This window comes from Sorex araneus, chromosome 2 (assembly GCF_027595985.1).
Source record: "Sorex araneus isolate mSorAra2 chromosome 2, mSorAra2.pri, whole genome shotgun sequence".
NCBI lineage: Eukaryota > Metazoa > Chordata > Mammalia > Eulipotyphla > Soricidae > Sorex > Sorex araneus.
The window spans coordinates 112,296,295-112,312,805 of record NC_073303.1 but is presented as its reverse complement, the minus strand read 5'-3'; the positions used below and the strand labels follow the sequence as shown (position 1 = coordinate 112,312,805).

Genomic DNA, 16,511 nt, shown 5'->3' with positions numbered 1-16,511 from the left:
CAGGATGTCAATTTGGAAATAATGGGAGCCTATTTCATTTTAAAATCTGCAAACTTTTTCAGGACAAAAATTCAAGTTAACATCCCAATGATTAACTCAGGGACCGCTTAGCCAAGAACAACTTTCGGCACTTAAAACATAAAACTGTCAGTTTCCTCTGCTTGGAGACAAAACATACAAAAAGCAAACATTCACTGCTATATTTTCCTAGACATGAAAGACAGGACTAACTTTTATAAAAGGTGATTATTTTGAATATTTCCACCTATTATATATTTATACTAAAGAAATCAGTTATAATTTCCAAATTTTAGAATCCTCATCTCTACATAAATACTGGAATCTGAAACTCCCTAAATCTTGATATAAAGAACAAAGCTGAAGACACAAGTATATTAAGCAGTCAGTCCAAGCTATTGAGTGTAAGATAGAATAAGTGACAAATAAAAATCTTCACTAAAATAACACCCAGTTAGTTGATATCACAATACTTGGCATTCTATTTCTGACAAATCTAAAGCACTCTGATGGAGAGAATAAGTGAAGTACTCTCCTCACAGAATCAAGATACATTCACTTCAAGCATCATCTATGATCAAACGTCAAATTCATATTTATGAACTTGTAATTTAGAGTTCAGTGCAAGCACCGAATAATCTTTTTGCCAGAAATGTCACCTTTGGTGCTTACAACTGTTTCAAAATTACACAACTTGAATTCCATTCATGTCCTCCTAGAATTGGAATGACAGAAGCCTGCTCAGCAGCAAATAATAAAATCAAATTATTGTTTTACGGTACAGAAATTTGTTCTTCATCTAATATCACCTCCCCCAAAATATAAATATGATAAGAAATGTAGGTTAAAATTCTATAGCTGTTACATTTTTGTACTGAAAGGGGAACTCCTCAATACTCCATAAGTTAAAATGTTGGATCTCAAAGAAGGATTCATAAAGCTTGGCAGAATAATCTGAGGAAGCGGGTTGGGCCTCAGCATAATTTCTTTAGCATCCAGTAATAAACGACATCACACTGCCCATGGTCTCTGCTTATTGTCCTGAATGCCGTCCAAGGATTTCCAAAAAGAAAAAAATTTAGTTGCGCTTTCAAATGCCCAATTAATTTACAGGACTTGCACTTCTGAAGTCAAAGAGCACAACAGTGCACTAGGAGTTCAAGAGTGGGTTTTGTCATGCAAGCCAAAACTGATGAGAGAGACTTACTTACAAGATTTATCTAGACTTCACAAGTCCCCAGGTAAAGAAGTCAGCGTTTTCTATGCAAAAAATATAGAAATAAGTCAAAGACCCAATCATTATTTGCTTTAACAGATGTTACAGTCCCTCCCTTTATTCAGAAAATGTACCTTTAAAAAGACACACACGTGCATATGTATTCATATTATATATTCATCTTATATATGCATATAGGTGTGTATATATGGACACAAGCAGATACACACACATATCTATCTTTCAAAGAAACCAAAAATAGAACAAAAATCAAGAGGGAAGCCTGCTTACATTATACTTAGCTCCTCTCCATCCATTCGTTATTTCTAATAATTACTGATCTCATTTAAAAGATTGTATTATGGTCAATGATATGTCAAATTTTCAGTGAGTTAAGAGATGTGTTTAGTTTTATATACATATATATGTATATGTTATCAATGGTATGTTGAACTGTTCCAGGAGAAAAAAGTGTGTGTATATGAGAGTACACAAATAAGTTTAGCATTAAAGAGTTAAATATTTGACAAAATGAATATGCAAAATCATTTACATGTATTTACACACAAAATGTGTACATTATGATTTCTACTACTGGCCTAAAATCTTCTGGGAAACAGCTTTCTTCCATAAAGCTTAGCAAAGTAAAAAGCAAAAGGAAAATATAAATAATTAAGGCACTCAACAATACAAACTGTCTAAAAGAATAGGACATTTAAAAGAATAAACAGCAATGGGCAGAGAGTAAAATAAACAGTTCATTGTAATTGGGGTTGAGAGGACAGTGAGTTTCTTACAGTATTTTACCACAATTTATATCCAATGAATGTAATGAAATGTGTCTCGAAAATATAAAAGATAATCAGCTCCTGCTATTTGTTTGTAAATTACAAAAAATAATGTTCATATTACTCATTAGTTGGATAAGTAATTGTTTACCCTGGTCATCTGTACCTAAGTTATTTTCTAAAACTTACCAAAGTTTGTGGGCTGTGAGTAAAATCTACAATAAACAATCCTTAACAAGAGGTATACCAAACAAGTTAAACACAATACTAGGCATAATATTTTTTCAACTTACAATTTAAATCAACTTATTAACATACAAATTAGACAACAAAATACATAAAAGACATTTTAAAAGGATCAAATCTGGCTAGAAATAATTTATAAATCACTATTAATAATTCAACCATTAATCTAGTATGTACTGAGAATATTTTATAACATGGGACTTGATTAAAATTAACATACGTGACCAGTCTTAACTTCCATCGGTTTGAATGCTGTTTGTTAAAATTAAAGCAAGCTAGATTCTTTTTCAAATATTAAAGACATCAAAAAGTAAAGCGGAACCAAATGACAAAATATCTTTTAGAAACTTTTAGATGTTCAGACTCCTTGTTAATATTGAGAGAAAAACAGACTGATGCTTTTATTTCCACATCTTTCAAGCTCAAGATGCTATGAGGATAATGACATCAGAGAGAGTTTATAAGCAGAAGTTTGTTTTTAATTTGTTTTGCCAATCTTGCTCTCATTTCAAAACCAAAAATAATCAAATTAACCCTCAAATAGGTGTGGGGATATATTAAGTAATTAAAAGGAATATGACAAAAACCAAAGTCAGTTGAAAAAAAATGTAGTATGTTAAAATTCCACTGAGCATTTATAACACAAAAACACTCCATACGAGAACAGATATGTGCAAGTACATGTACGCACTAATATGAACTCACAAATTCACATGCTGCATTTGCGCAGAGCTTAGAGAAATAAGGCTAAAATGAGATTAGTAATGCTTGATCCCCCTGCACATGAAGTGTATCATATAATAGAGAAACAAGACTCCACAAAGTAACTTCTGCCATATATATTTACACTATTTATAGATATATTTGATCTCAGATATAATACATGCTTCCATGAGGAGAAACTGAAATTATGATTCAAAAGAATCTGCTAAAAGCCATACCACAGAGTAAGATCAAGAAGTGCGTATAATATTATAAATGTTCATTTGGAAGTCATAAATTCTGTCCAAATTCTACAAGTTAAAAAAAAGCCTCTAATGAGGCAAAACCTTTTTCAAAATCTTTTTTGTTATATAGTTAAATATATTTCATGTGTAAGCTGCAGATACAGTATATCTCTCATGCTATTCCAGATTAATTCTTAGTTATAATAACACTCAATTTAATACTAGAATATTAATGCTGCTTTAAATCTAGAGACATCAGTATGATTGTTTATTATTCTCCAAATACCATACTATCATGAATAAAATGAGTCAAAACAATAAATGCAAATAAGAGAATCATATTCCCTTCAAATGATGAAAAATGAAAGCTGAAAATAAACTATGAACATTTGTATATGTTCTTCTAACACTATCCATATCCACTACAGAAGGCTTAAATAGCTGACAATGAGTCACTTGATTAGTCAAGTGTTAAATAAATCAGATATATAAAATTTAACTTCTGACTTACTTAAAAGTATTTAGAATTTTTTTTCCAGAACTTATTTTAACTGTGCCAATTACCTAGATACCAAAGTTGTTATATTGTGTTGCTTGATGAAATAGGACATACAGCAACCTCAAAACCAGTATTACAAGCCTGGCAAATAGCATCACACTTGGGTGACGCACAGAATCCATCACCCTAGGGAAAAACGCATTGGGTCAGAGAACAGAGTCTTTACATGTTCCATATTATTTCTACATAACGTTTTGAGATGATAGAATTATAAACTATGAAGTGCTACCCCATAAAAAAAAGTTGTATTCAGAAACAGTACTGGTACTTAACTGTTCCCCTCGACAGAAACGAAACTTTAAAAAACTATCTTCAGAAGCAATTCTTTCTTATAACACATTGAAAGCTGGAATTTTGATTTAGAGTTCTTTTTGTTCTTTCAAAAATTTCTTAGTAAATTCAGAGCAGCTGAAACTATTCTGATAATGATGGTTTCATTATGCTTAAACTCCATACCCATTTTAAATGTCTAGACTTTGCAAAGTAGGTCATGGCGCTCCTTAAAAAGTTCGTGTTTAAAGCGTGCAGTTAATGATTTTAACGTATTAATTTCCACAATTCAGGTGTATCGTCACATTAGCAGTCCATGCACACCACACACATATCAACACACCCACAACAGCACACAGCCAGGGTAGCAATCGCTTAAACACAGCATAGTTAGTTATTGTGGCTAGCCAAACATTTGCAGATATTTATTTACACTGCTAGATTTTTCTCTCACCTTATAGGCATCCTACTATTATCAAAATTTACACAAATCAAAACATGTTACCTTTGCTCAAACAATACTGCAGTTCATTATATAGTAAAAAGTGTCATCTTTAATAGCAGGAACCAAGATAGTGCTGGATTCTTGGAGCAGAAATGGTGCCGAATGGTTTGAGGCAAAACCGAAACATATTGTTTAAGTAAACCTTAGGGGAGGGGAATCATATGCGCAATTGATGGATTTTTTTTTTTTGTATCATCTTCCACAAAGAGTCCCAACCCCTCCCCACCACTGAACAGTAAACAAACCTCTGATATTGTTACTCTAAAACACCTCCCCTCTGCCTGTTTTTTTTTTTGATTCCTGCTAAACTTTAAAACTATTTCCTGAATTTTGAAGTAATAAACCAACATTCCTTAAATAAAAGTGCAGCAAAAGAACGACACACAGAATGTTCAAGCTATGTTGAGCATTCTGAGGAACAAAATTGTAAAACAAGTTAAATGCGACTTACTCTCGGACACTCCCACTTTGCAGATGCAACAACGTCTAACTTAAGTTCAAGCTACTCCTGACAAATCCTTAAGGCGAGAGAGGCTGCTTTTAATTTGAACTGTAGCTCACACAAGAAAAACTAGGAACTGGGAATGTAAATCAAAACTGTCAAATTTCTATGCGGTGAACACTTCAATTTCCCTGGATATACGGGATAGTTTTCTTCGTAATTATAACTGCCATAAAAGACATTTTAAGGTACTTTAGGGTACATGTTATTTCTTAAACTCAGTCCAGCTAACAAACATGCACATAACGCACACCTCACAAATTTAAGATTAAAAGCAAAGTCCAAGACACATAACTAATAACTAAACAATTTAAGCATTACAATTAACATCAGAAAACTGAATACTGTCTCTGAACCTCCATACAGGAGAGGGAAGGTCCCAATACTGACTGGGTCGAGCGGTCTTTCTAAAGATGAAAAACCTAGCAGAAATGTTTTTCTCCTCTGCAAGGATTTCTCTACTGGTGAGGTTCCAATGTCGCCCTGATGTCAACCAGTATCACCAAGATGTCTTAACTGGCGAGAGTTCTATTTGACCAAATGAGATCAGGGAGAAAATGACTGTACCCCAAAAATGATCAATTGGTTAAAAATTCATCATCTAAAATGATGAAAAAGAATGGCAGCTGAAATAAACTCATCCTTGAAATTAACACTTTCTCTCTAAAAATACTTTTTTTGTGTAGTGTTCCATTTATTTTCCTTCCTCTACACATTAATGATTAATGTCACAATTAAACCTCCACAGGCTGGCTCCTGCCAACAGGTGTAGCATTCTTTATGAAAACATGACCAATGTCCTGTCACCAATGAAATTCTTAATTAATTCATTTCAATGGAAACAAAAAGTAAGAAATACATAATGCAACAAACAACCAGAAGAAAAAAGAAAAAGAAAGAAAACCCACTACCTCCCAAACCCAAAACCCAAAAACTGTTTAAGTTACAGTAACCTGAAATGCACCAGCCATCATAGAGAGCAATTGGAGAAATCCAGCAGTGCTCAGCAGGAAAGATTTTTAATAACAGATTGAAAAACAAGAATAAAAATAACTGCATCAACACAGCCTTTCTTCCTCAGGCCACAAGCCCGTTCTTACTTGAGCTTTTTTTTTTTTTTTTTTTTTTTTGGAGGAGGGGGGAATGGCATTTTGGCCACTAAAACCAATCCAGAACATTATTAAAAGTTAAAAGCTACCAATTACTTCTGTCTGTTCTTTTAAAGCAAAGTTTGGCATTACGTCAGTTGGTTTAAAGAAAACAAGAAAGAGAGAGAAAGAGTAGGAGAGAAAGTTTCCTGCTTGTATAAACTAAACCACCAGGGAAGGTGTCTAGCCACTAGTAAAGTATTTACTGCAGGTTTTTAAAGAGCTAGAAACATTTTTTTTTAAATTAAAAGTCTTCTTTCTTATTTTTAATGAAACACTTATAAATAAAAAAAAAAAAACGGATCTTCTGTGGAGTGTTTTGTGATGTTATCTGGATTTCAATGGCAGTTTGGAATCCAAAAATTATTTCCAATGAGGCTTTAAATTTGGCGTACAGAGATAATTTCATCTTTGTTTCTGCTCCTTGGATTTGTACTCTTGGGGGATAAAGGGGAATGACAATGAGTCGCTACTCTATTCTAACAGCTATTCTATCTGCAGTCACCAGTCTCCTGCACCAAAAGAACTCCTAACATTCAAGCCATTTTTCAACCATAGATCGTTCTGCACATTCAGTAAAGTGGTTTTCTTCATCCCCAAGATATCTAGCTAACTTAAATCAAAGTTCTCCATTATTATACCCAGCAGAGAACCAAACCCAAAACCAAGGAACTCGGTTCCCACCGATCGGACAACCACTGGGTGATAGAACAACTCAAAAGGTAACCATAATAACACACTAAAGACAATTTGTAAAGGTCATATATAATTAATAGAATATTCTCTACAAATAAACAAACGGCTTAAGTCCCACTTAAGTTCAGGGATAAATTTTTTAAAGTGGTTATTCCCTCTGCAGTACTGTTTGCTACTGGACAGTAGTATCAAACACTTGGCATGTTAGCTTATTTACTTTAACCCACTGGTTAAAGCTTTTTGGAGACAAATAATTTTACTAAGCATAAAAACCCTGCCCAATTTTTTTTCAAATGTAAATAACTCCAAAGTACATTAGGCTTCTCTATACATGACAATCACAAGTACCCTTGGAGAATTAGATTCAATTTCTCCTTGGCAAAAGCTTTAAGCGTTTTTTCATATCATATCGAAGGGGGCTCCCACAATTCTTACAAATCTTAACCATCGGAGCAATAAAGAATTCACTTCTTTCTGTATGATGATATCAAAAGATGAACAGAGCTATCATATAGACAAAATAAAAGTAAATCTGGATAGGCTGTCATTACTTTTCCCAAATATAATAAATAGCAAATGAAATAAATAAAACTCTGAAATAGTTATCAATAATATTAGTATTAGTTCACAACCAGCAAAAGAGGGAGAGAAATAAATGCCTGTTACCTGAAGACTTGAGCAAGGATGAACAAGACAGCAAGTCCACCAGACTCGCCTGTTTTTATCAAATTGATTGTAACTTGCGAGCCGCAATATTTGGGGCAGAACTGTCTGAGTTTATAGTTTTCTATGCCTGCCAAAAACAGATGCAGACTACCACACTAGCTGTTCTGCGGAAACTAAATTAAGCAAAGGCAAATACCAAATGGAAAGTTGTCAGTCTGTTGAATGAATGGCTTCATTTTACACACTAGAGAATATCTTCATAAGAATATGTTTTAATGTGCACCCATCATTTTAAGTGCATCACATATTACAAAAAATAATATCCCCTTTAAATCACTCGGGAGCACCTGTCCATAACTTTCTTAATGTCTATTTTGTTTTTCCACACAATAGCATAATGCTGTTACATTATTCTTTGACATAGTAAAAGAGAAAAATGATTTTATTTCTATTTTTATAATGGGAAAGCATCTAAAAAACAGTTATCAATATTCAGGCCAATCTCACAGTCAAACTTGTAAGTCGAAAAACAACTGGCGACATGTCCTTATAAAACTTTCAAAACTGTACTTGTTTCAAAAAGAAGGATTTATCAAAACTTTACACACTGACATTTCTTAATAGAACTGTGCAGATTATTAATTGCATTTATGCTCTGTATTTCTGTACACACACAGACAATAATAATGAGAGGAAAGATAGAAACATCATTGAAATACTAGGACTTTAAAAACAGCTTTCCACAGATGCATTCATTTCTGTTTTAAAGGCTTTCTTTATGAATGAAGATTTCCTGACTGTATTAGAGAGAACTACGCTGTGGAAATCCCAGTAAACTCACAAGTTGTATGTGACTTAAAAGAAAAGTAAAAATAATACTGAAATAGGGTAAGGGTGTGTGTAAGTCACTTAAGATGATTACCCCACTAATCTGGACCCTAACCTATCTTTAAGCAAGCATGTAGAAAACATTAGAAAATCATTTAAAACCCTAATCATCACAAGGCTGAGCTCTAAAATCAACCCAGACCTCACAGCTACTCTGACACTCTTCTCCCTACTTTCAATGTTACCTTTAAAGAGACAAAGAAGGAAATCTCATTGGGAGCGAAGATCCCTTCCAACAACTAAAACTCAAAACAGTGACAAACTTTTTCACTAAGAAACTTATCCTCCACCTTGTACTTGGAGACTGTACGACTTAGCAAGCATAAAATAAAAAAGTATTCCACACACATACCCTAACTTATAATAGATATATCAGGAAGCCCGTAAACATCAGTTCCCCGATATTCATACTTTGCCAACAGCATATTAATGAAGCTTTAGTATGTCTCACATGTAAAGGAATCAAGTCATAAAGCTGGCCCTAAAACCCTTTCCTCCTGAGAAGTTTTAATTTCACATTGTTAATATCCAGGAAGAATCGTCAAACTTTAGCACATTCATGACCCTGAATATTTAACTGAATTTAAAGATGTTTTCATCCAAGGGGATGGCTCTAAAGGGAAGTTATGAAATCTGAGGCGAGATAAACTCTAAGAACGATATGTTTGACTTGTTAAGATGAAGCACGTCATTAATAAACTTTCACTTAAAATGTAAAAAAAAAAAAGTCCTCAAAATGTTGGTATCATTTCCAGACTGTGTTGTCAGCATCCCAGCTTACAGGAAGCGCTTCATCATCCCATACAGATCCTGTATTTATTCACCACCCTGTTGTACTTAGGGAAGAGAATAAAAGCCCAGACCCAGTTTGCTTTTTAAACATGAAGCAGTAGAATATCTGGGAGAGCCTTCTAAGCAAATGAGCAAGCACCCTGGAAGAAACTTTACAACAGTGAACTCAAACTTTCATTCTTATTTTGTCCACGTCAAGAACTGGCTGCCCGCATTACTTTCCCTTGCTGCCCCTTGCATTTTTAACTCCGGCAGCCTTTTCTTTTTTTCTAAATGATCAACTTTTCCTAAAACCAGCAGGAAAGTAACATGATGCCAGCAAGATCCATAGGTTTTAACTTAAGAGCTCGGGTGGGGTGGGGAGGTGAGGGGGGGGTACAAGACTTTGAAGCTTGGTACAAGCCTATTTTATTTTTGCTTTGAACAATCAAATGGCAGCCACCAAGCAGGCCCAGATTAATCATTTTCTTTGTCATTTGGATCTCAGGCCCTATCTGTATTTTTCTCGTCTTACTGACTGCTCGAAGGCCCTTTTCCTACACACCTGGTGCGCTGACAAAGTTCAAGGCATCTACCCAAGTTTCAGGAATCGACCTAAAGTGACTGCAGTTTAACTTCTTGGCTATGCTGCTCACTTCACTTACCTCACTCACAACTCTAGCCGCGATATTCCAAAATAGGATAAGGATGAATAGGCTATTATAATTTGGATTCATCATTAACATCCATGGCTCTACTCAAAAACTTTCACAGTACCAATTCTGGGGCCTACAGAGATAGAGGGAAGTAAAGCAAAACCTCACATTTAATAAGACCAAGATTCCCTCCGAAACCCACCAGTCCTTCTGGCCCTCTAACTTCAATTGCTTTAGAGTAGTCTGAGGGCCATAAAACAGTTGCCGACTTCCCAGGGGAAAGTGGGGGGAAAAGAACTCGCTTGCCATGCTCCAGGTACTAACCAAAAAAAAAAAGAAAAAAAGAAAAAGAAAATCCCTTTCCCAGCCACAAAAACAGTTCTGCTCTTCAAACAGCTCCCACCTCCGCCTCACCCTCCAATTATTCATGGGGTCCTATAATCCTGGAGCTATTTGAAGGGACAGCGGTGTTTGCCTTGGCCTTTCCAAGATGCGTTTCTCTGGAACCCAAACAGGAACTAGACAGCAGGCGAAGCGTCTGTCCGCCTGGAGGTCCCACCGCTGTCAGGCATTTAATCACCGGCCAGCGTCCGCTGACCCGCGACACATGGCGCATCAGCAGCACCGCAGAGGAAGTCTGCCCCTTCCCCCGGCCCCTACGGAAGCGCCCTGGCTACAAGGCCCTGCCACATGGCACGGACCGGGGCACGGACCCTGCAGCCAAGCGGCCCGGGGCTGGCGCACTGGCGGGTGCATCCACGGGATGCGACACCCTCACCCGCCTTCTCCAGCCCAGCTGGGCCTTTAAGTGGAAAAAAAAGTTTGAAGCCTGGCTTTGCAAAACTCTTGCAAGCCAACGCCAGTTCCTGGACGGCTTTCCCACTCGGGGTGGGGGGGGGGATCCCGGGAAGGCCCCTCTCTGCGACCCTCCCGACCCTCCCAAGTTGGCCCAACTTACTACTCTGCATGCTGGTGCCTAGTCTGCTCCCCGCTCGTCAGGAGCCCCAGAAAACTTGCAGCGGCTGAGGCGGCAGCGGCTGCGGCCCCTCGGGTCCAACCACCTCCAGCTCCTCCGCTGCGCCCGGTAGGAGAGAATTAAAATCAGCCAGAAAGAGACAGCGAGGGGGAGTGGGGCTGCGAGGGGGAGGGGGCACCGGCCTGAAACTTCTTTTTTTGGCAAATGGGGATTTGTTTTTCCTCCTCCCCGGCGGCTGAACTTGACCCTCCTGACTCCAGAGGCTACTGCAGTTTGAAGTCGCCCGTTTCTAAGCCTCAGATGCCTGAAGTCCCAGGAAAAAGGAGGAAAGGAGGAAAGGAAGGGGGTAAAAAGAGAGCAGAAGAAAGAAAGAAATCACACGCGCAAAAAAAAAAAAAAAAAGAAAGAAAATGCATGTGAAATCCGAGAAGCCTGAGCTGGGCTGTCTGCACACTCTCCCTCGGCATTTTTTTTTTTTCAAAGAAAGTCACTTTTAATTCCCAGGGCTCCCCGCTCGCGATCGCCCACATTTTGCGCACACACGCGCGGGCGCAGCACTCGCAGCGCGGCGCCCCGGACTCGACCCGGGGGGCGCCGCGCCCCCCACGCCCCCCCGCGCCGGCCCCGTGGCCCGCCCGGGCCTCCCCTCCTTACCTGTTGATTAATCGTCAAGAACACCCTCGGCAGCCCGAAAGATGGTGGCGCGGCGGCCAGAGCCATGAACCGTCTTCTGTTGTTTGCAGAGTTGATCTTGGATTATTGGGGGGTAGGGGGGGAGAGAAAAAGGTCTTTCCTGCCTCCCCCCCTTTCCCTTCCCTCCCCCCCTCTTTATAGAAAAAATAAAAGAAGAAGAAGAAGAGAGCGAGAAAGAGAAAGGAAATAGAGCAAGGATGTGCCCGGTGCCGGGTTGGTGGGGGGGGGGGGGGTGTTGTTTTTTGTTTAAAAAAAAAAAAATAGGAAGGCGAGAGAGCGATCGGGAGGACGCGGGGTCTGGAGAAACCAGCAGCACCAAAAAAGAGGACGCTCGAGATTGCAGTGAGATCGGGTCTTTATCAGAAATGTTATCGCTTGTCAGGACCTCAGTCTCCGCGCATTACGTCAGTTTCAAGACACCAACACTATTAATATCAAAGGAGCCTTCGCGGAGGAAAGCGCCACCCCAGCCCCGGCTCCCTTAAAGAGACAGCGCGCGTCCCCGCGCCGCCGCCGCCGCCGCCGCCCCGCCCGGCCCCGGCCCCCGCCGCCGCCCGCCCGCCGGGACCCGCCGCGGCCAGCCGGGCTGCGCGAGAACTTCGGCCGAGTCGGAGCGCCGCAAATGAGCGCGGCGCGGGGCCGGGACCCGGCTACCTTCCCGCCCCGCCTCTCCCCCTCTCCCCACCCCCGCCCCCCATGTGTGAAACGTGCGGGTTCGAAAGGGGGGGGGAGGAGAGAGTAAAGGAGGTGTGGGGGGGGAAAATCGGGGCGCTTCAGAGAGGATCGTGATAAAGACCGAGAACCTACCTGGGGTGGGGGGGTGAGGAGGAGGAGGAGGTGGAGGAGGGGGCGGGGATGAAGTGAGGGGGGGGAGGTCGAGCGCGGCGGCCCCTAACGCTGGTCCCCCCCCCAACCCCGCGGGAGATGCTCTCGGGAGCCGGGCAAAGAAGTCTAAAAAAGTGCGTTTACCTTTTGGCGGGTGACTTTCCCTGCTCCCTCCCAATTAAGCGACGCGGCGGCGCGGGGTGTGCGTGTGCGGCCCCTCCCCCGCCTTTTCTAGGACAGGAAGTGTCTGGGGACACCTAGACGGGGGTCAGGGATTCCCAGGCAGGGCGCGGGGAGCGGCTGCGGCGAGCACGGCTGCAGCTCTCTGACTTGGAGAAGTGCGGGCTGGGGCTGCTCTGCTGGCCTGAGCCAGCAGCTCACCAGCTCCAGGGGTGCTTCCCGGGGGGCAGGCGGGGGGAACATCACCGGCAAAATGGGGACATCTAGCCCAGGGCTGCTGGAGGTCATACCTGCAGCTCTGGGGCTTTTAGGAAGCCGATGAGACACTCTGAATGCCGCCTGGTATTCCTCGACGAATGCTCATCTGCACATACTTTTCTCTCGTGCAGTGCAATTCCCTGAACATAAAGTTATTGACTTGAGCGGCTTTGGGGTGGGGGGTGGTGCGGGGGGCGGGTTGGGGTATGGGTTTTTGTTTTGAGGGGCTTTATTTCCTTGGGAGATTGTTTTGTTTTTTTCACTTCTAAAGAGCAACAATGTATAAGAGTACCAGGAGAGGATTCAAAGTATACTGGGTGTTAAAAGACTAAAGTAAACAGTTCTTGGGCCTTTGGACTTCATTTTCTTCACTTGGGTGACTTTAAGTGGCATGTTTTTCCTCTGGCGAAAGTCAGTTTCGACTAATTTTGTGCTAAAAAGAGAAACATCCTTCCTTCTCCAAGCTGCAAAATGATTAAAATTAGAATTTTGGAGAGGTACAATCACGAACCTGTGAGCTGAAGATGAAGTAATTTCCTTCAAAATATTTTTCACGAAATGATCTTTGCATCTTTTTAGAGGAAAAGATGAGCGTCTTTTCGAAACATACTATTATCAGAAATGAAAAAGCCGATCATTAAAAAGAAAATTTAACTTAAGTATGTGCTCTCAGAACATTAATCCTTTTTCTGTTAGGTCGTCGTTTCTTCTAAATATACCTGCTCAGGCAGATTTACGATTCCTTTTTGTCGACTTTTATTCCAGAAGAATCTAGGTAGCTTACCCCATACACTTTAAGTAGAAAAGCGATATCTCTTTTGCGCTAAACAGACTAGTCAGGTAAAAGAGTAGTGGAAATAGAGTTTCACAACGAGGCAAACAATATATTCCCTCAAGGAATAAGAAGACAATAAGAACCTCATAGGCATGGAGTTATTCATATGTTATCATCAATTTAAATTAATTTAGGAACAGTGGTAGATTTATATATAGTCTTGCAGGGAAAATTAATATCAAAATCTTCGGTAAATCTCATAGTCAGCTACTAATGACCACCTGCATATTTCTACACTGGAGTCATTTAATACTGTCCACCACTAATTTCCACTGTAAAAAAGTATTCATATATTAAATATAGACCTTTTATTTTCTTTTTGAAGCCATAAATTAACTTGCTGACTTTTATGGAAATATTCATGGCACAGTGAGAAGCATTTTTATTCAGGAAAAACGGGGAGGGGGCTCAGAGTGAAACATTCTTTAGCTATGACTAACTAAATATATTAGATCAAATAAATTTTGAAATATAAATCTGAGTGGTAAAGTCATTTGTGCGTAAGGGGTTAATACCACCTGAAACTGCTGAAGCTGGTATCCCACTGATAAAATCTGAGGCTCTAGAATCTTAGCAGCAAAGTTAAATAGTACAATATATCACAAGGATTAGTTCCCTAATCTCCTTCTGCTCCCCAAGATTTAAATGACATTTTTTAAAAGAGGAAGAGAGATCTTCCTCTCCATCACCCTCAAATCTAAGGCAATCGCCAGGAGTGTAAATTTACTCACAAGAAACAATCATTGATTAAATTGGTTCAAAAAATTAAATTACATGCTTTTGCAACACAAAGCCCTTGAGATCTGGTGTTTTTCCACCTGTAATAATACAACATTTCACCATTATGTGTACCCAAAATTATATATTATATAAAAAGTTAAAGCCAAAGGTCTGAGGGTGAATTATGTCCTTTAATTGAAAGGATAATGTTACACTTCAGGTACTAAAGCCAACAAATTCATGGTCACTTAAAAATTTAATGAATGAAGTTTCACGGACTCAATTTTGCTAGAGTTTGCCTAAGAAATAAAGAATCTCTTCATATTACTTTTTGTATTTCAAGTTTGAACACAGCAGATCGAAATGCTGTCTGTATCAATCCACTTACATTAGCCACAAAAGATCTATAGAGAACTTAATAAAAGCACAAATATTTTTGTAAACTTTTTTAAGCAAATTACTTATTTATTTTTGAAAATAATTTATGAAGAAAATTTTTACCTCATGCTTTAGATGTATTACATATGCTCTTGATTGACACAATATGTTTAAACTCAAAGGCCCTCGTAGCATTTTTTAATTCTAGTAGGAATATTTCAAAACAACCAACTAATACATGAGGTCATAATTGTTTGACAGTTGTTTTTAATATATAAAATAAGCTATGTATATTGTTTTCCTTCAAATGTTTGTTGATTTGTTTTTATAGTCCTGACATTTGCATGGCATAAACTGAATTAGGGGAAATATTAAAGATTTATTTACATTTATTATCTTCTCCTGTCAAACATATGCAAACCTCTTAAAACCACTCTCTTGCTTTTATTTGCAATGCATTTCTGAACAATGGAGCCTGTGTGTTAAAATGACAACCTGCACTTTTATAGCTTATATCAGAAAATCAAGGAGAAACTAAGAGAAATTTTTTAAAGCAAACAAAAGAAACAACCTCCAACTAAATTTCTTTGTAATATTTCAGAATTCTAAAATACCTTCAATGGCTGGACAACTGATGATACAGTTCCTCGAGCTGTCTCCATGCTTATTTATAAAAATTGCATAATATACTTTTCGTTTCATTATTTAAACATTCTTTACCCCCTTTTCTTGTAGTTTATTTAACAGTGATACAAAGAGGGATTAGTAGTTAAGCACAAACATACTTGTTTTACATTTTCAACCTTTTAGCACATAACTTACTTACAGTTCCAGTGCCTGTAATCACAATGATTTTACCTGATGGGACACGTATTTCAGAAATGTAATCCAACTGTTTACCCTAACACGTCATAAATTGCAATTCTTTTCAGAAACCTCAAAGATTGACAACCCGTGATCCTAAATCCAGACTGCTTTAAGGTACACTATCAAGAAACTATGTATGTCTTAGTTACTCTCAAGTTAGTGCTTTATCATATGAAATAAGAATTCATTTTTACCTTCTAGCATATCAAAAGCAGTTATTTAAGTAGTCTTCCCTCCTTCATGGAAGGACCCAGAGGGGCAGGAAATTATCAAAGATGAGCTTCCATGAGTCTATTTCTTGCAATCACACACCACTCAACCTTAAAGGGAAAAAGGGGAATAAAAACAACTCTTCTACACAAATTATAATCATTTTCCAAAGTACCTATTGCTGAACACCTCTGGGTGAATTTATTAAAGATAAATTCTGCTTTAAATAGCCTGTATCTGGTATTCAAATTCACACTTCCACTTGCCAATCCTCCCCCCTGCAATATCAGGCAACTGCCTAGTTAAACAGATGGGCCTTGCAGCCCACCCTAAAAGCCAACAAACATGGACTCTATTTAATTAAAAGAGGAAACAAATTTTTGAGGTGTAGACACACACATGCTCACACACGCACATGAACATACACACAAAATCCCTGCCTAGGGTGGTCCGGAATAATAACGATTCTTGCTTTTCCATTACACTGTACCAACCAATGTCCTACTGTATTCTAGTCATTAGATTAAAAGCACAATGAAATAAGATTATTCAGTGCTATATTTTCAAATCAGAGCACTCTAGGAAGTAGCTAGGTTAACTTCCCTTCCAATAAGAATTGAGTCATATTTCCATCTGAATTAACCCATCCATCTGAACCTAAAAGGAAGATATTTTCCAGTTTTCTCCATATTC

General features: G+C 38.7%; 1 protein-coding gene across 5 annotated transcripts in view; it reads right to left on the bottom strand.

The window, feature by feature from the left end:
• TRPS1 (transcriptional repressor GATA binding 1) overlaps positions 1-12,546 on the bottom strand; it is a 253,272-nt gene extending 240,726 nt beyond the window's left edge. Inside the window, exons 1-2 of one of the 5 annotated variants that reach the window (XM_055127562.1) lie at positions 11,507-11,998; positions 1,230-1,278 (exon numbers count right to left, since the gene is read on the bottom strand). Coding sequence is in view for 1 of the 5 variants with exons in the window: in XM_004607656.2 (XP_004607713.1) it covers positions 10,835-10,844 (10 nt within the window). In the remaining 4 variants the exon portion in view is untranslated. Of the gene's footprint in view, positions 1-1,229; positions 1,279-9,885; positions 10,012-10,834; positions 10,935-11,506; positions 11,999-12,514 lie in introns of those variants that run through there. The other 4 variants (XM_055127564.1, XM_004607657.2, XM_004607656.2 and 1 more) reach the window with 4 other exon arrangements.
• Positions 12,547-16,511: the final 3,965 nt, after the last annotated feature.